The 19037-nt window shown below is 59.1% G+C and overlaps 1 protein-coding gene across 3 annotated transcripts in view; it reads left to right on the top strand.

The window, feature by feature from the left end:
* Positions 1–19037, top strand: part of DGKZ (diacylglycerol kinase zeta) — a 46504-nt gene that overhangs the window by 14214 nt on the left and 13253 nt on the right. For 2 of the 3 annotated variants that reach the window (XM_040601471.1, XM_040601469.1), the window contains exons 1-22: positions 1014–5769; positions 6579–6687; positions 7380–7475; positions 8254–8331; positions 8670–8726; positions 10755–10823; positions 11268–11339; positions 11635–11751; positions 11844–11915; positions 12171–12266; positions 12541–12623; positions 13145–13205; positions 13579–13692; positions 14088–14228; positions 14745–14823; positions 15122–15177; positions 16227–16289; positions 16523–16596; positions 16709–16820; positions 17574–17773; positions 18076–18176; positions 18314–18393. In XM_040601471.1, the coding sequence (XP_040457405.1) occupies positions 4898–5769; positions 6579–6687; positions 7380–7475; positions 8254–8331; positions 8670–8726; positions 10755–10823; positions 11268–11339; positions 11635–11751; positions 11844–11915; positions 12171–12266; positions 12541–12623; positions 13145–13205; positions 13579–13692; positions 14088–14228; positions 14745–14823; positions 15122–15177; positions 16227–16289; positions 16523–16596; positions 16709–16820; positions 17574–17773; positions 18076–18176; positions 18314–18393 (2802 nt within the window). In that variant the 5' untranslated portion in view covers positions 1014–4897. Of the gene's footprint in view, positions 1–1013; positions 5770–6578; positions 6688–7379; positions 7476–8253; positions 8332–8669; positions 8727–10754; positions 10824–11267; positions 11340–11634; positions 11752–11843; positions 11916–12170; positions 12267–12540; positions 12624–13144; positions 13206–13578; positions 13693–14087; positions 14229–14744; positions 14824–15121; positions 15178–16226; positions 16290–16522; positions 16597–16708; positions 16821–17573; positions 17774–18075; positions 18177–18313; positions 18394–19037 lie in introns of those variants that run through there. The other variant, XM_040601472.1, reaches the window with a different exon arrangement.

The following is a 19037-nucleotide window of genomic DNA, read 5'->3' as shown; positions in this document are numbered from 1 at the left end:
GGAGCAGGGGTGTCTGTGGTGGGAGCAGGCGGCTGTGAGCCGTGCGCTTGCTCAGCCACGTGCAGGATGGGTACAGAAAGGCCACGCTGACATAGCTGCCCATCCCTCGTGAAGCACTGCTGTCCTGGGGCCTCCAGGCTGGTCAGGCGAAGTGCCCAGTAACACCCAGTAGCCTTGGCAGGGGCTCCCGGCAGAGCGCTGCGGCCACACGTGCAGACCTCCGGATGAGGAGGAGGTCCTCTGCAGCCGTGTGCCTGTGGCCACCGGCTGGTTTCTAAGCCCTTGCCTTGCTTTCTCACTGGGAGGGAGGTCTGAGGTGCTCTGGATCAAAGCCGGGGCTCACTGAGAGATAGGTGGAGGGGACGTGTCCCCTCTTGAGCACCCTGCAAGGGCCGGGAGCTGCCTTCTGCAGCCTGGAGAGGCAACTTTAAGGTTGCGGCAGTAATCTCCTCCTCCGCAGTATGAGGGTGACAGTGCAACTGGGGATGTCCTTGGCCGCGGTTTGCCCTGGGAATGTCATGCTCTTGCAGCTCGGGAGCCTGGGAGCGAGGTGCTGTGGCCTCTGTAGGCGGTGCCACTTGTTGCAGTAGATCAAATGAATGAATCCTAAAATAGAAGGTGAGAGCAGCCCCTCACGATGCTTTGAAAAGCTCGTGGTTTAGATGGAGCCTCCCTGCTCGTGTGCGACGGGGAGCCACATCTCCCTGCTGGTGCTGGACCTGGCACGGGGCAGCTCCTGACTCTGGTTTATTTGCGTGACGTAGGAGAGGTTACAGCTGGGCTGGAAATTTTGAGGTGGAAACAAACCGAGCAGTTTGGGAACTCGCTGATCACGGCTCATCTCACTGCAACCAAAACCCTGAGGGCTGTACCACATCTTGACCAGCGTGCTCCCTTCCCGGTCTGGTGCGGGGGCACCTTCCTCAGCACACCTCTTCTGGGCAGGCTGCTCCTCGTGGCGCATGGGGGGGGGGGGCTGGCCTGGGGGGGCAGAGGGAGAGGAGAGGTCAGTGACCAACACCTGGGAGCAGGGACAGGATCTCGGCAGGAGCGGTGTGGGGACAGCGGCATGCCTGGGAAGATGGCAGTGTCGTGGGATGGAAGCCGAGGCTGAAGGCAAGTGGTGGTGTGTCAGCAGGGTGGGGATGAGCAGCAGCTCCCTGGATGGGCTCCGGGGCTTTTGTCCCTCCGCTGTCCTGGCAGGGAGGAGACAGAAAGGCAGAAGCCCAGGAGATCTTGGTGCCATGCAAGGGTGGCTATTAATAACACTTACACTTTCCATGTGGTTGAGCTGTGCAAGTCAAGCGTCCTTGCCAAGGGAAGACAGCTTGTAAGCTGAAACGAGCTCCTGCTTGCACGCTGCCAGCTCCGGTGGCGCAGCAGCTCCCTGGCACCCGCAGCGAGCCGGGACGCTGCAGCGCAGCCAGCTGCCATCAGGATGGGTGCTCGTCACGGAGCAGCCTGAAGCTCTTGGGCTCGTTTCCCTTGCTGTAGCCCCGTGGTTGGAAAAAATGCTTTCCAGCCGACTAGCTGGAGGTTTGCTGAAAGGTCAGGAGGAGCTGATGGTGTTTTTCAGGTCCAGACTTCTCTAGGGCTCAAGGCGTGTGCATTGTGCTGCTGGCGGTGTCCTGCAGTAGGGTCCCCTTGCCACCCTTGGTGCCAGGGGAGGGGTGCCAGATTTGGCGCTGTGTGAGGGTAACCTGGGATCTCTCTTGCTTCTGGGCGGGAATAGACCAGGCTGCTGGCGGGACAGAGAGAATAATAACGTAGAGGAAGAGCCAAGCAGGCATATGGCACGGCATCCCTCTACATGTCTAGGGGCACAGGGGGCCTGTCCAGTATGGTACTTGGGAGTTTTTTTGAGGCTAGTGAAGCAAGGCAGAATGATGGAGCTGAGTATCAAGATGCTCCTCCTGAGGTGGGCAGAGCCTGTGCCTTGAGGGACACTGTGTGTTTAGGCCTAGGGTTCAGCCTGTCTGGTTTTGGAGCCACCACCGCCACAGGAGGGCTGGCTGCCGGCTGTCCGGAGAGCAGGATCTCCCCGATCATGGATCAACCGATCCATGAGCTCTGCATCCACTGAAGTTACAAGATGTGCATTTTTCCTCTTACGATCCCTCTCTTGACTTTCCAAGGGCATTTAGATCCTACTGCCAAGGTTAGCTCTGTCTTCAGAGTCAGAGGCTGCAGCTTGCTCTGAGTGCCCCGGGAGCAGCATCCCTCTCGGTCCCCAGTTCTGGAGGAGGGCACCGCTGCCTGCCTGCACTCGGGAACACGCTCCCGCTTCAGCAGCGTCTCTGCCCACTGATGCCAGGCAGGGAGCGTAGGAGGCTGAGAGCTCCGAGGGGTCTGGTTATGAAAAAAACACCTCCCAAGAGCTCTGATTGCAGATCATGAGCAGATCAGAGCTGCTGTCTCCTTCCTCGTTCACGGAAGGAGATGGAAATGATAGTGTGTAGCTGCTGGTAAGTAGAGTTGATATTCTAGTGCATGCAGCGGTACTTCCCTTCCCTTCCACCCTGCAAATGCCAGGCTGCTGCTGCCCGGCCTCCTTGCCAAGCCGAGCCACGCAGGCTGCAGGGCAGGCGCAGGGGACAGCTCTCGGTCTCGGCAGCAAAGAGTGGAGATCCCAGAGATGTTCTGTTGCCAGGCCAGGGGCTGCCAGGGCTTGGCTCCTCTCCGCCCAGAGCGTGGTTCCCCGGCTGCTCTGCATGCAGCTCTGCTGGCACCCCGGCAGTGTGTCCCTCTGCTCCGCCAGTGGTAGCTCTCGGCACCCGTGATACACCCTTTGGATCTGGGGTTGGAAGTAGGTTGCGAGGGAAGGGGATATCTTCACCCATCACATCTGTGCTACCACGTGCTGCTGTTGTGGGTTGTCAGATGATTGCCTGCTAATAACCTTCACCACTGGTGGCCAGAGTGTGAGTCCATGTGCTGCTTGCAGACAGTCCTGAAGATAAAAAGGGCCATAATCAGCTAGTACACAAACATAAATGTCAAGCCAAGGTTGTTCTAGCAGATTTCCTTGCAAGACTGTGGTGCAAAAAGGAAGGAAGCTGTGTTGAGAGATCTTCCTGCCCATAGCAGCAGCTCAGCAAGCACCACAGCAGCTTCGTGCTACTGGAATATCTGGGGCAGGAGGGAGCATCCACTCAGCTCATTCGGAATGTACCGGGCAGTACATCTGCTGCAGCATGCTACACCCAGGCAACCTTCTCTCCCTGTTTTTTTTTTAAGATGTTTTATTCGTTCAGACAGTTTTTAACACCTGCTGGTGATGCAATTTACTGTGCATCACCCTGCAGGCAATGGGGAGAAGGGACAGGGACCAGGGGCGGAGGGCTGCCCTGTTGGGGACAGGCTGGAAGCAGGGTGATCAGCAAAACATGCTTTTGCCCTCAGCAAAGCTGCACGGACCTCACTGGTGTGACAGTTAACCTGCTGGTGACCGAGTGCATTGCTTGCTGTGGTGGGACTTGAGAAATCCCTCTGGAGAGGTGGCACTTTGGTTTTGCTTTCAGTTCAACCAGGCTTTAGCTGCCCTGATGCTGCTTTCTGGAGGGCATTGCTGTCCTGCCTTCCCTCCCTGTGCTACGGTACCGAGTACAGGCATGGTGCTGAGACTGTGGAATCTGAAGAGCTGGCCTCCTTGCCTACCAGGCTGGAGGAGATCAAGCCAAGCCTGGCTTTCTCTAAAAATACAAACTCAGCTTTGTACTCATTGAAAAGCAATAGAGGTACAGCCCAATGGGTTGCTTGTGCTACAAGCACTAAGCAGAAGCTCCAGTTGACAGCCTAGAAAATAAGACATATGTCCCGTCTGACATGCATTTCCCAAACAAAAAGGGAAGCTTCTGAGAAATTTGTTTGTGTGGCCCTCGGAGCAGTGGGGGTTTGGGCCAGGGCGTTCTCCTGAAGGTCCTTTGGTATTGCTGACTTGCAAGCAAGTGCGTAAAAGCGCGTGAGGAGGGAGGAAGGCAGAAGCAAGCGGAGCAGATGCCACGGTGCTGAGCAGCGTGCTCGTACCCTCGTTGGTGGCTAGAGGAGCTGCCTCATACGGCGTTTCTACAAGCTGTAGGTCTTGGTGGTTGGTTTGGGTGTTTTTTTTTATGAGTTGCCCTCGAATAAATCCTCTCCATTTAGCGGCTGAAGAGAGGCAGTGGCTGGGGGGTGGGAAGCAAAGCACTAGCTCTGGGGAGGGGGCCGCCGGCGCTAGCCAGATTCAGCTCCTCCTGCTCCAGCCTTTGCATGCCGAGCCGCCAGCGCTGAAACTGCTGCAGCACCTTCCACCTGTGACCCAGGGCTTTCCAAGGACTGCTGCAGCACGCCGGCAGCCTGCCAGGCTCGGAGGGCTGGGCAGGGAAAGCTCGAGAGCCCCGGTGAAGCTCTTTCCACCAGGAGAGGGAAGTTTTGCGCGGGGCGGGTGGGATGATTTTCCTAGCTTTCCTCTGCGCTACTCCAGCTCTGCCAGCCTCCACCTCTTCCAGCCGGCTGCTACCGAATCTTCCTGCCCGGCTTTTCCTCGCCTGGTTGGTTTTCTGCTTTAAGATTCGCAAGGGCTCAGTTTCAATTTGCTGCAGATTTGGTAGGGCTGGTGCTTGGCCATAGCGGTTCCCGTGGGGAAACCGGGTGGACCAGCGCCAGGAGAGTAAGTCACTGGGGCGGGTTGGCACCTCGGGGTGCAGGGGCTCTGCCGATCCCACAGCAGCGAGCAGGGAGTGCCGAGGGTCCCGGCCAGGCTGTGACACCTGCCCTGCCATCGCAGCGCCCTGGGCTGAGCCGTGAAACTCGGGGAGTAGGAGCCCCAGCTGTGCGTCTGCCCAGCAAGAGGGTCCCAGCCCTGCTGCATGCCCAGGGTGGCATCGCCGTGTCCCCTGCTCCTGCCCTCTGTCCCCTGATGTCCCCACACCCGGGAACTCACAGGGGGGCCTATTTAATTCCTGGTCTCTGTGTTAACAGCCACCGTCCGGGTACGATGGACACCTTTTTTAGGTGGCACTTTGGGAGGAAGGGGCCGCGGCGTGGCAGCGCTGTGGCCGTGCCCACGAGCAAGGCCAGACGGCGTTCCCAGGCAGGGCTGCCCTCCGCCTCGCTGGCCCAGCGCCGCCGTGGCTCGGGCACCCCGCTGCCAGCCCTCTCCTGCTTGGGGCTGCCCCAGCGCGCTGGCCCCCGCCGCCGCTCCAGCACCACGCCGCCCTGCCTCAGCCCCCGGTTCGCCGTCCAGATGAAGCGCGGGGGCCGGGTGCGAGCCATCGATGCCCAGCTGGTGGGTCCATCCATCCTCCTGGCCAGCCTCATCCCCACTGGAGAGGGGGGGGACAGGGTGCCCCACACCGACAGCTCCAGATCTGAGTCTCCGGAGGATGACGATGGCATTGGCGCATCGGTGGGAGCGGAGCGGGGCCGGCACGGGTGGCGGGCAGAGGAGAGGTGGCTGCCCATGCTGCCCTGGCTGCGGCCGCTCCAGGCTGGGCTGCTGTCAAGGGGCCCCCGCTGCCTGCGGCGTGCCTCATCCCACCGCCTGCCCACCGAGTTCATGTGTGGCCGGGCCACCTACGGCTTGCCGGGCCGCTACCGCCGTCTCAGCCAGCGCCGGCGCTCCAGCGATGTCCCCCGGCCCGGGCTGCTCCCCTCTGGCCACCCACGGCTGCTGGCCCAGCGCTGCACGGGGGCGGCCGGAGCTGGGTGCCCCTCTGCCACCCTCCCTGAGTGCCTGGGTCCGGAGCCCACCCGCCACACCGCCCCGGATGGCTGGAGCCCCCGGCTGCTGTATGTATGCTGGCGGCGTGCGAGCGGGCGATGCCTCGGGGAGGGGGGGGGGGAGCCTGGGTGCAGGCCCAGGCTCGGCAGGGAGGGAGGGAAGGGGCTTGGTGATGTTGGTCCCAGCTGCCATTGGTGTCTTGCAGTGCTGCTCGCATCCCTTGAGCATCTCCCACTCGGACCAGTGCTACCTGTCAGTGCAGCCCCCTGGGGCTTGTGGGCATCCCCTACTGACAGCCCGGGGCTGGAGGGAGGGGGCAAGCCTGGTTGTGGGCTGGAGGTGCACGCGTTCTCCGGCTGGTTGGCTCTGCTGCTCCTTTCCTCCACTGTAGCACATCTGGGAGAAGCTCGTTAGCCCCCAAAAACTAGCTGCTTTTTTTCCAGGCAGTTGTACTGGTCCCCAGAAATGCCCCAGGCTCTGAGGTGCCTTGGCGTGGGAGAGCTGCGGGGAGCCGGTGTGGGGCAAGGGCTCTGGGTTACACCACCACAGCGCGGTGGAGCATCCCGGGCTGTTTTCCAATGGACCTGTAATCCCCCAGGGGTTTGACCCAGCAGGCTCAGGCCGTGCCTTTTGCTGGGTGCAGGGTGTCTTTAGCTGAGCCGCTGGCAATGTGGCCAGCACCTCTTCGTCCCACGAGGCTGCCTGACAGGAGCAGGTACTCCTCAGCTGGCAGTGCTGGAGATTCGCCTCACCTCCAGCCGCTTGGTCCTGAGGATGCTTCTCTGCTCCAGCCTCACTGTACATCCCAGAAGCCGGTTGTGCTTTGCGTGTATTCCTCCTCCCTCGATCTAATAGCCAGCCCTTCTTTGTCTTCCAGGAAAGCTATTGCCAAGTCCAGCCTCCAGCACATGGTAGCCCAGCCAAACCCTGCGCTAGCCCTGAGGAGTGACTCGGAGAGGCAGATACGCAGCACTGTGGACTGGAGCGTAAGTTGTAGCACGTTTTGCTGGGCGTTGCGTGGACTGGGCTGTCGGCCAAGAAGCAGCAGGCTCTTCCCAGGTGACTTTGGCTTTGACACATTTATGGCCTCCTCCGTTGCCACCAGCTGGTGCTGGCGTCTGTGCTGCTGGCATCGCCCCTTGATGCTGCAAGGAGAGGCTATGCAGGCACAGGCGGTTCCTGGGAGGGTGGTGTAGCTACTCCACTGCCAGCTCTTCTCCTTCTGGCAGCCGAGGTCTTCTGGGGCCAAGCAACAGGAGCAAGCCCCTGCCCCTTCACAGGCAAGCCCAGAAGGTTTTCAGCTGCACCCTGAGGTCATAGATGCTGTTTCAGGAGAGTCCCCTGCACTGAATTTGTCCCGATGCTTCCTCTCAGGGGGTGATGGAAGCAGCTCCCCTGTGCAGGACGCTGCCACTGGGCTGTAGGTCTTGGAGTGGGTTCCCTGGGGCTGTCCCATTTCCAACGGATGGGCGCCACGGCAGCAGCTTTGTGAGGTTCCCTCTGTCCAGATGTTGGCCCTGGTTGTTCTGTGCATCTTGTCTCCTGGCTGGTACTTAGCTCCAACTTCCCACCCCGCAGCACTGTCCAGTATCTTTTCCCTTGCACAAAGCATTTTAGGGGCTCAGATGCCCATCTTGGGGGGTGCTCTCAGAGAAACGTGTTGTCTTGTGCCTTTCAGGAGACTGCGGTCTATGGGGAGCACATCTGGTTTGAGACCAATGTCTCTGGGGACTTCTGCTACGTTGGGGAGCAGAACTGTATGGCAAAGCTGCTGGTGAGTCACCTGGAGTCACCTGCGGATGCGGGCTGTGCTGCCACTTGGGGAGACCGTGACAGCCGTGATGTGTGGGGGGCTGGGGGGGGGTACCAGGGTGGGGAGCTTGTCCATCCTGCCTCTGCGGGCTGGATGGCTGTGCCCCCAGTTTCTGCCAGTGCCAGCGCTCAGTTCACAATGGGAACCTGACGTGGAGCTGCCGCTCGCCCGGAGGTGATGCGATGATTTTCCAGGGGGAGGCTGTTGAGGTCCCACACCCTTAGAGGGACAGTCTGAATCCAAGACCTTTCAATAGAGGAGAAAAGTGAGCACTGGAGACCCAGGCCTGCTGCCTCCTGGCCCTGCAGGCAGCACTGTTGCAGGGGGTCGTTGTAGTCCTCCCTCCCAGCTGGCAGGCTCCATCCTGCTGGTGGTGCAGGACACAGAGCACTGGTGCCATCCTGTGCCTGCCCGTGGGGCTTGCCATGGCAGCCCTCCAGGTGCCTCCCAGACCAGCTTCCATCCATCCTGCTCTCAGGCACTGTCAGAAGAGGCCAGGGACTGCAGGACAGGACAGCGGGAGAGCACCTCCCCGCTCCATCCCAGACTTGAGAGCATCCGCTCTAGGCACATGCTTAGATCCCTTCCCTTGCAAGGAGTGTAGGTTGTGTCTACCTTTCCTGTAGGACTTGTTCTGCGTCCTGAAATATATGGAAGAGGTGTGATGGAAGGCAGATTGCTGGGCTCTGAATGCTGCTAGTCACATGCGTGTTTTTCCTCCCCTTTTCTCATCCTCCAGCAAAAACCTCTCTCCCGGCGTAAGTGTGCAGCCTGCAAGATCGTAGTGCATACACCCTGCATCGAACAGCTGGAGAAAGTGAGTAGAGAAAAGTGCTATGCCCTCTCTGTGGCTGGGAAAGCTGTAACAGCCTTTTCCTGGGCAGCCCTTCCTCTTGAGTAGAGAAACACAAGAAGACTGGGGAACTGCAATGTGTCATTGCCAAGAGGGGTCTTCTGAGGAGACAGTACCAAAAGGAGCATCTAGTGCCGTGATTGGGACCCCAGGCCCCGTTTTGTTCAGTAACAGAAATATGTGAGAGGTTTAGTGGCAAGCAGCAAACATCTCCAGGGCCTGCTGAAGTAAAATAAACTCTGGTAGGTTTCCTTCAGGTGTGATGGTTTTACTGATTGCTTTCACCTGTGTTCAATCTACAGATAAATTTCCGCTGCAAACCTTCCTTCAGGGAGTCAGGATCCCGGAACGTACGGGAGGTGAGAGTTGTGCCTCAGACGCTGCCCGCATCCTGCCTCGCTCTTTCCATTTTGGTGGCAGAGACATCGGATGCTGCCAGCACGTTGCCCATCGTGTCGCGTCCTGGCTCCAAGGGAGCGGCACGGTGGGAGGGATGTTTCTTCGCAAGGCAGCAGCGCAGACGGGGAGTGAGGAGCTCGCGGGTGGCAAATGCAGAGCATCTTCTGGTTTGCCTGTTCTAAAGCACCTGCATCTGCACGGGGGGAACCTGCAAACTGTTTTCTGGGAGAGAGTTTCCCCCTTGTGCTGATCCCCAGGCGCACAGAGGAGGCTGTGGCAAGCAGCAGGTCCTCAAGTCCCCCACAGTTTGGAAGGAAGCGGTAGGGGCTCACTCCTGGCTTTATCACTCAGCCCTGACTCGGCTGCCACAGGTACTCCAGGTAGCAGTGGAAGGTGCCCACAGAGGTGCTACAGGGCCCCTTTAGCCCATGTTTTAACGTACTGGGTGTAAGCGGTGGCCTGGGACCTGTCTGCTGAGCTGTGCTGGTGCAAGCATCCAGCCCCTCATGCTTCACCTGTGCAGCCAGCGCAGCCCACGCAGCGCTGTGCCGGGAGCACGGGGGGCTCGGTCGCAGGCCCCTTTGGTAACACAGCTGCTGTCCCCCCACCGCGCTGGTACTGGCACAGCAGCCGCAGTAGGGGAAAGGTAGTCGAACACAGGGCTGCCTGCTCAGAAGTGCCAGGGCAACCTGGCAAGGTGAAGCTTTCAGCATCGTTTTAAACCTTCCTTTCATCCTTGGCTTCTCCTGCCATGCCTCCTTCCCACATCACTCCTAGCACAGCTCCTTTATTTGTCTTTCACTTACTTTTTGGGCCCTGCTGACAACTCTCTGCCTCCACTCAATCTCTTTTTCTCCTCTCCAGCCTCTACAGATTTTCTCTCCCTCCCCTTCCCTGGTTTTCCAGAAAACCAGATGATTTTCCTCCTTTTTCTCACAAACCCTGCTCCTCCATCCTGTCTTTCTAATACTACTCGGTTCCTCCAAGGGCTTTTCCCTCCTGTGTCCCTAGAAAGGTGCTGTCCTGGCCTTTGTGCCACCAGGGATCGCCTTTGGGGTCAGCCCTTTCCCTAGATGTGCCTGCTGGGACCCAGAGCTGAGCTCAGGGTACAGCCCCGCTTCTGCTCCCACTGGATTAACGTCTGCCGAAGCCGGCGGGGCTCTCTGTCCTCTGCCGTGTGCTGCGTGCAGAGCAGGCGGCGCTGGAGCCGAGCCAGACCGGCCAGTTTCTGCCTCTGTCATTGTCACGGTCCCACGAGCTGTCACGAGCCGGGCGTTGAGCTCTGCCGTGCCGGGCTGAGGACTCGCTCGCCCTCTTCTCTCTGTGCTGCCCTCCCTGCAGTGCTGTTCCCAGCCCAGGCCTGGGAGGTACTTAATGGAAAAACTCTGGACCCCTTTGCAGTCCCCGCTGCGGGTCCCAGCCCGCCGTGCCCACCCTGAGCCCGCAGGCAGGGGCTGAGGCAGGCTGGCAGCACCTGGGGCGAGGAGCAGGGTGGTGGGGATGTGGGGGGCTTTGGAGCTGCTGAGCCCTTCCGTCTTCTTGCCACAGGCACAAACTGTGTCCCCCTGGGGATTTTCACACCTTCCACCAGTACCTTTTTCACCTGGTGCTGGGGGCATCTGGGCAGAGACGTGAAGGGATGGAGCTGCGGTTTATGGCCAGAGTCACTCTCTGCGCTGCCGCTTGCCCGCTCTGCCTTGGGTTTGCTTTGTGCGATTCTCGGTCTTCAGTTCCGCTCCCCTCCTTCCTTGCTTCTCTGGTTTTAATGCCCTGTTCTCTGAGCACCTTAATTTGGCCTCTTGCCTCCCGATTCTCTGGCTCTGCCTTCTCCCCAAGGGCTGTGGCTGGTGCTGCTGGGGTGGGCTTGCTGTAAGAGCAGAGACCCTGGCTGGCCTGGGTCCGTTACTCCTGCCTCTTCCTGCGTTTCCTCACACACCGGGCATTTCATTTGCTTTATTTTTTTTCTTCTTTTTTTCTTTTCCCTTTAGCCCATCGTTGTCCGGCATCACTGGGTACACCGGAGGCGGCAAGAAGGGAAGTGCCGGCAGTGTGGCAAGGTGAGAGGGCATCTTGGGGTTTTTTCTCAGCCTGAAGGAAAGCTAAGGTCAAACCAGAGACAAGAACAGGGCTGGGGACCAGGGACATCCCACCATTCCTGTCTGGCAGCAGCAGCCTACAGCAAAACGAAGGCGCGTGCCCTGTTTTGCACAGTGAAGCACTAAATAAGTGCTTCCCATGTGGATTTATTTTCCCCCTGGGCCTAATTGATCCTGGAGGGAACTGTTTTCAAGACGTGCTTTCCTTGAGCAATAGGGACACCCCTGAGAGCTCAGTGGCCTCCCTGGTGCCGCGCTGGGGGCTGGAGCTATCCGACAGGGATCCGGAGGCCTCTGGCTGCCGCCACGCTCTTTGTTAACGTCTCTCCTAGTGGTGAGGAAGTCCTGTTGGATGGTAGAAAGCTGGAAGGGAATTCCCTGAGCCTCTTGTCCTTCCCTCCACAGGGTTTCCAGCAGAAGTTTGCCTTCCACAGTAAAGAGATTGTAGCCATCAGCTGTTCGTGGTGCAAGCAAGCGGTGAGCAAAGCCCCCATTGAATGTCTTAGCAACCTGTTCCGCAGCTACTGACCTCGGCTTTCTGCTGGGACAACCCAGGCTGCTCCCCCGCAGCTGCTCTTACTGGGAGCACCGTACCACGGTGGCTGCAAGCTCCTCCGAGAAGCTTTCTCCTCCTTGCCTTCCCATTGCAAAGTTCCTGTATGGTTTCCTCCAGCACTCCCTGCGCTGGCCTGGGGAGGCTGGGAGGAGGAGAAGGTGGCTGTCCCCAGCAAACTGAGCCCCTGAGTTTTCTGTCCTCCTTCTCCTTCCCCAGTATCACAGCAAAGTGTCGTGTTTTATGCTGCAACACATCGAAGAGCCCTGCTCGCTGGGTGCTCACGCTGCTGTCGTCGTTCCTCCCACCTGGATTCTGCGGGTCCGGCGGCCCCAGGTGAGTCACCTCAGCTCTCCCGGCTCCTTCACGGCTCCTGCTTGCCCAGCAGCTCCTCATGCCGTTTTGGGGTTTGTTTCTTTTATCTCTAGAACCCACTGAAATCTAGTAAGAAGAAGAAAAGGACATCATTCAAGCGGAAATCCAGCAAGAAGGGGGCCGAGGTAAGAGATGAGGGTACAGGGAATAACCTTGTCTCAGGAGAGGGGAGGGACTGGGCAGTGAGGAGCATGACTAGGAACAAGGGGGCTTTGCTGGGTCTGTGCGAAGGTGGACACGGAGGGAGAGTGCCTGCTGGCAGGGCAAATCCCAGCCGTAAGACTTACGGGATGTAAGACCTGTGTGATGTTAGGGCTGGGCTGGAGGTGGGAGTTTGCATTTGCCCGGGTTTGTGGAAGGACCTGTGACACCTCTTGCAGGAAGGGAGGTGGAAACCCTTTGTCATCAAGCCCCTGCCAGCTCCTCTCATGAAGCCCTTGCTGGTGTTTGTGAACCCCAAGAGCGGTGGGAATCAGGTATGGCCTTGTCCTGCATCTCCGCGAGAAGGCGGCTCTGTGAGGGCATTGCTGTTTGGCTGCTGAGGTCTCATCATAGCCTGGGTGATGCCTCAGCTGCAGAAGAGGCAAGGAGACCCCTGCAACACCAGTTTGCTGCCTGGCCGTTGCCACCTTGGTCAGGCTTTGCCTGGGTCCCCCAGAACGCCGTCATCTTGGCCTGTCCCCAGGACCAGATGCCGCCTTCTGCTGTCTGGGAACTCCCTGTTACCTGAAGTCTTTCCTCTCCCCATAGGGAGCCAAGATCATCCAATCCTTCATGTGGTATCTCAACCCACGGCAAGTTTTTGACCTCAGCCAGGGTGGACCCAAGGAGGCGTGAGTACCGATGGGGCAGCACCCTCCTCTCCCCCATCCCTGCCCCAGAGATTCCTCCCTGGAGCTCTTCCCACAGCTGGCAGAGGCTTGATGCTCCGTAGCTGCCTTGTGCAGAGACCTCCAGCGAGGTCAGCCTTGGGAGGCCTCTCGGGGATGCCTCGTGGTCAGTCAGTGCTCCCTGCTGGAGGGCTGCTCTAATGTAAAGCTAGTGGAGAAGGGACCAGCTGTGGGGTGAGGTTCCCAGACCTAGTTCGTTGTGCTCAAATACTGTCACGCGTGTCTCCTCCTCTGCTTGCTGCGTTTCTGTGTATCTGTGTGTGCACAGACCGTGGACGTGCCACTCTTCCTCAGCAAGAGCTGGTGAAGCCAGCGTTGCGTGGCTGGCCCACGGCTGCGAGCTGCTGTGGCGATGGGGAGGGACACACACGCGGCTTTGTGACTCTGTGAGGACAGGGACCCCTGTGGCCGCTGCTGGACGCCGTCGGTGCCTCTCCCCTCCTCACCCTCCCTGTTCCCTGCAGGCTGGAGCTGTACCGCAAGGTCCACAACCTCCGGATCCTGGCGTGCGGGGGAGATGGCACGGTGAGTCCCCCAGGCTTTTCCAGCGCCGGCAGCAACCCTCCTCGCTGCCATCCAGATCGGGGCACAGTGCATGCGCTGTGTCTGTGGTACAGCTGGTGGCACTGGGTGCTGTGGGTCCCCTCATGCACTGCTCCAGGGAGTGCTAGGCTGTGGCACAGCTGGATTTGTAGCCCTTTTGGAGACCAGGTGTCCTCACTGGGATTGCTGGTAGCTCCCACAGCACCTGTTTGGAGCAGTAAAGACTGTGAATAGCTTCAGTGGTGGCTAAGGGGACCCCATCTCTGCCCCTCTGCCATCACCAGTGCTCCGAGTCCCCTCCCCCTCCCAGTCCCTGAGTAACCAACTGTTCCTTTGCGCTCTCTTGCTTGAGCAGGTGGGCTGGATACTCTCCATTCTGGACCAGTTACGCCTCAACCCACCTCCTCCTGTGGCCATCCTACCTTTGGGGACAGGGAATGACTTGGCCAGGACACTGAACTGGGGTGGGGTAAGTGACGGGCACAAGAGCCCACTGCTGACAGAGCAGGGCTGAGCACTTCGACTCTGCTTCCAGACACGCGGGTGGGGATTTGCATGGGTTGGGTGCTTTGACTTTCCCTAAATACACACCAACAAATAAGCGCTACTTGGACATTACTGTTCTTCTGGCATTTGAATTATTCTGCATTAGATTTTAGGACATTAGCAAAATCAATCGTTATTTCAAATTTGGGGAGATTTTTAGAAGATTTGTTTTAAATTTAAAGTCCCACATTGTTGTGCATTCAAGTATGATCGATCTTTTCCGTATCTTTTGCTCTGGGATGTCATCCCAGAGCCCAGTCTCGGAGGCATTTCTCGGGGAGGCAGGTAGGAGGCTCACCGAGTCCTGCTCTTCACCAGGGTTACACGGATGAGCCTCTCTCCAAGATCCTGTCACACGTGGAAGACGGGAACATTGTGCAGCTTGATCGCTGGAACCTCCACGTGGAGCCAAACCCTGAGGCAAACCCTGAGGAAAAGGATGAGGCGGCCGCTGACAAGGTGGGACACCTCCTCTGTGTTTGCTCTGTGCCGGGGGGCTGCGCTCTCCTTGCTCCCCCTGGCTCAGGCAGCCCGAGCACCGAGGGTTACAGCGTTGGGCTGTGTTTCCCCCCCCCCCATTGCTCCAACACCACTCCTCCCCACATGGCTCTGACCCACAGCACTCATGGTGAGGGTGCAGAGATCAGAACTAAATGCCCACCAGAGGTTTTAACCACAGCTGGCAACAGGTATAAGCCCAGTCCCCTCTGAGGCTGTTTCTTTAGCAGAGATAAGGATGACGGCAGGTATCTTGGAGAGCAGAGGCTGTCCCCTTGGGCCACAGCCTTTACCCCCGGGAGCCAGGGGCCAGCCCATCATCTCAGGCTGGTGACCTCTGTCTTTTCACGGGGCGGGGGGAAGGCAAGTGGGTTCCCTCGGCCTTGAGCCCCGTACATGGGGTCAGGGTAGCCTGACCTCATCTTCGCTGGGGCCACATGCTGGCAACCTCATCCTTATTCCTCCTTGCCGTTTCAGCTCCCTTTAGATGTCTTCAATAACTACTTCAGCCTCGGCTTTGATGCGCGGGTGACACTGGAGTTCCACGAATCCCGAGGTGTGGCAGGGGGGTGGCACGGCTTGGGCAGGGTCTGCCGGTGAGGGGGTGCCCCAGCGGTGGGCTGTAAAACATCCCATTCCTCGGGAAAGAACACACGAGGATTGCCCCGGGGGCAGGGCTGGGGGTGGAAGCTGAGGAGCAGGTGGTGGCTGCGGAGGGGGAAGCAGGGTGCCTGCGTGGGAAGAGAGCCGGGGGCTGCCTCGCTGCCTGGAGAGTGGTGTCTGGGGAGGGCTGGCAAATTGAATATTTCCATGTGCAGGCCAGTGACCCGGGCTTTTTTTCCTCCTTTCCCTAGAGGCCAACCCGGAGAAGTTCAACAGCCGGTTTCGGAATAAAATGTTCTATGCTGGGGTGAGTGTGCGGAGGATATCTGGGCATGCCTCCATAGCAGCCTTGGCGTCAGCTGGAGCGTGGGCACGGCCCTACCTGCTCGTCCGCACCCTGAACTCACCCATCCGAGTTACACAGCCCTTCACGTGCGCTCAGGCTGAGCCCCTCAAAGCTGGAGAGTTGCTGGAGAAAGGCTGCAGCCCTGGAGTCGCAGCTCCCCTTTGGCTGCAGGCGCTGCTGGCAGTACAGCTTGCTCCCTGGCCTGCGCCACAGTTGCTGTCTTGATCTCCTGCCACTATTGTTCTTGTTTTCTGGCTCGGAGACGGTCACCCAGGCAGGACCTCCCCGGAGCTGTGGGGAGGCCGGCTGTCCCCCCTGCAGCGGAACGGGAAGCCTTTCCGTAGAGCCCTCACACCACTTCGGTCTTTTATTTTATACCCTGGGCCAGTTAGAGCTCCCTGGCAGACTATGCCAGCCTCCCGTGTCTCACCTCTGGAGCTTTCTCAGTGTTGCCTTTGTTCATCCTTCTCCCCATCCTCCGTACACCTCCCTGACCAGGGGGCTGGGTGGCTGGTATCTGAGCGGTACTAAAGGGCCAGTGCCGCTCTGCACCATCTCACATCTCTCCTGCTTGTCTCCCCTCCTCTCTGTACGGTTAGACCCGGCGGGGACCCTGAAGGCTGTGAGCCATGCTGTCTCGTGGTGTCTCTAGGCAGGGTCGCATCTCTAGGTGGTGTCACACCAGCTCTGGTTTATGGTGCTTCGTTGTAGCTTGAGGCTGAATTTGTCCCTCATGACTTGAGCCTCTCGCAGGAGGAGACCCACCTTGCCGGCTCTTCCCGAAAGCCAGGACCGGGCTGGCAAGGGAATACTGGGACGTGTTACTGAAGGTGCCCCAAGATTTTGGTAGGCACCACAGCAAGCGGAATGGGGCAGGAATGGAGAGGGCTTCTGGCAGCGGGCGAGGATTTGCTGCTTGCAGCAGCTGAGGTCCGAAGGTCGGTGGCAGGCTCCCTGGCTGCTCGCGTTGGTGAGCATCTGGGCACTAACACGGTCTCTTTCCTTGGCAGACGGCCTTCTCTGACTTCCTCACTGGCAGCTCCAAAGACTTGGCAAAGCACGTCAAGCTGGTTGTGAGTGTGCAGGGGTGCCGTGGGCCGGGGAGGGGGGTGAGCTGGGGAGGCAGGAGGAGCAGTCCCTTGGCACACTGAGTCTCTCAGGGTGGGGAGAGGATGTGTTCCCGGGAGCATCGGCTTCCCCTGCCTTGGAGGACAGTTGCTGTAGGGAGCAGAGGGGGGAGGCCAAGCAGGTAGGGTGGGCCAGGCCCCCCCTTACAGCAGCCTGAATGCCCCTGTGTTGTCTCCAGTGTGATGGGACAGACCTGACCTCCAAGATCCAGGACCTGAAGCCCCAGTGTCTGGTCTTTCTGAATATCCCCAGGTGAGCAGCTCCAGGACCTGCCCTTGCGTGCTGGGCACCTCACCCCCATGGCCACAGATTCCTGCCGGGGTTTGGGGTGCCTGTCCATGCATCATGCACCATCCCCTCACAGGTACTGTGCGGGCACCATGCCCTGGGGCAACCCCGGGGAGCACCACGACTTCGAGCCGCAGCGCCATGATGATGGCTGCATTGAAGTTATCGGCTTCACCATGACATCCCTGGTGAGTCATAGAACCGTAGAATCATTTAGGATGGAAAAGACCTTTAAGACCATTGAGTCCAACAGCTAACCCAGGCCTGCCAAGCCCACCCCTAACCCATGTCCCTAAGCACCACGTGTTTTTTGAACGCTTCCAAGGGATGGTGGTTCCACCACCTCCCTGGGCAGCCTGTTGCAATGCTTGACCACCCTCTCAGTGAAGAAATCGTTCCTCATATGAAATCTAAAGCTGCCCTCTTGCAACTTGAGGCCGTTTCCTCTTGTCCTGTTGCTTGTTACCTGGGAGAAGAGACCGACCCCCACCTTGCTGCAGCCTCCTTTCAGGTAGTCATAGAGGGTGAGGAGGTCCCCCCTGAGCCTTGTTTTCTCCAGGCTAAACATCCCCCGTTCCCTCAGCCGTTAGACACATAGACCCATCCCCAGCTCTGCTGCCCTAAATGAAGTGGGTGCTGTTGCTGGTTGTAGCTAGCAGCTGAGGGAGCGACCGGTCCCAGTGACCGGGCTCCAGCCAGCCCAGCAGTTCCACAGATCCTTTCCTGAGGAGCTGCAGTGCTGGCCTGTGTGACAGCGTCGGCTCTCCAAGATTTAGCTGAGGTGCTGTCATGCCCTAGTCTCTGTGGATCAATTCCCACTGAGATGAGGCCCAAGACCTTCAGAATTTGGTTGGGTTACAGGGTCTGTCTGAGCATGGGTGCTCCCCCCATCCACCTCTCTCTCAGTCCATGCTCTGCTCTCACCCTGGACCCTTCCACAGGCTGCCTTGCAGGTCGGTGGCCATGGGGAGCGGCTGTGTCAGTGCCGGCAGGTGGTTCTCACCACGTCCAAGGCCATCCCCATGCAGGTAGATGGAGAGCCCTGCAAGCTGGCGCCTTCCTGCATCCACATCTCCCTGCGCAACCAAGCCAACATGGTGCAGAAGACCAAACGGCGCAACTCCATGCCTCTGCTCAATGAGTAGGTTCCTCAGATCAATCTGCCACCTCCTCTTCAAGGCAGGAGGGGTGGAGGGGGAAGGGACAGGACTGATGCATCATTCCCACGGGCATTTTGATCCTCTCTCAAGGAGGGCCTGGGAAGGGATTGGGTCACAGAAGTACGACCGGACCCTGATGCTGGAGAAGCTGCTGGTGCCCGGCTCCCCAGCCCAGTCTGTGCAGAAGACTGTGTCTTCTTGCCTGTTTTGGAGGGGTGAGTGGGATAAGGAGAAAGGGGGCTGGCATTTTCTGATCCCGTCCCTTTTCTTCCCCCCGCCGCAGCCAGCAGCCGGTGCCCGAGCGGCTGCGGATCCGGGTGAGCCGAATCAGCATGCGTGACTACGAGGCGCTGCACTACGACAAGGAAAAGCTCAAGGAAGCCTGTGAGTGACCAGCTGCGTGAGCAAGGGGTGGGAGCCACCGTCCCCGCGTCTGGCAGCGTCCTGGGCTAAGCTGTGTGAGGTGTTGGGGATGGGGCACGGGCTTGCTCCCTCAGCTCTGTCTGTGCCCTGTCGTGCAGCTGTGCCGCTGGGGATCATCGTGGTTCCAGGAGACAGCGATCTGGAGTTGTGCCGGACCCAAATCGAGAGGCTGCAGGAGGTGAGCCTCTGCGTGGGAAGCGGTCACGCCTGGATGCTGAGGATGGAGGGGGCTCAGGGGGGGCATTTCTGAGCCTCCTTGAACTGCACACGTCACCGCACACCCCGCTTCTGGTAGCGGGTCATGGTTTGCCTTCACCATGTGGTGGAGGCAGGATCCCGTGCTGGGTGGCTTGTTGCTCCCTGCTCTCTGGCAGCTTCTTTCTCAGCATTGCACTTCAGACCTTGTTCTCCAGGTGTCAACGACCCAGAAAAATTAGGGGAAAGTTGAAAAAGCCTGTGGGGACCTGTCACCCCCACAAAAGGGCCTTTTGTCTGTCCCTTTGCTTGCTGTGCTGTGTTCCTTCAACCCTGTGCGGGCTCCGTGTTTCCTAGCACAGCTCTGCCCTCCCCAGGTGCCTGGGCTAGAGTTGCCCCCCCTCCAACTCCTTTAATTTGCAAGTACTAACTATTGTGCTGCTGCCAATGTGCTAGTGCGTGTCCATGACCCGGACACGGGCTGTTGTAACCCTTGTTCCTGGTGAGCCATGCCTTCTGAGCCTGCAGCACTCCTCCTGGTGCCGCGCTGCTCAGTCTGGTTTGCTCCCAGGAGACTGAAGGGACCGTGCTCCGTCCCCGGGTAGCTGGCTCTTGTGCCCGAGGGAA

The sequence above is a fragment of the Falco naumanni genome, chromosome 7 (assembly GCF_017639655.2).
Source record: "Falco naumanni isolate bFalNau1 chromosome 7, bFalNau1.pat, whole genome shotgun sequence".
Lineage (NCBI taxonomy): Eukaryota > Metazoa > Chordata > Aves > Falconiformes > Falconidae > Falco > Falco naumanni.
This window is presented reverse-complemented; position numbering and strand designations above follow the sequence as displayed.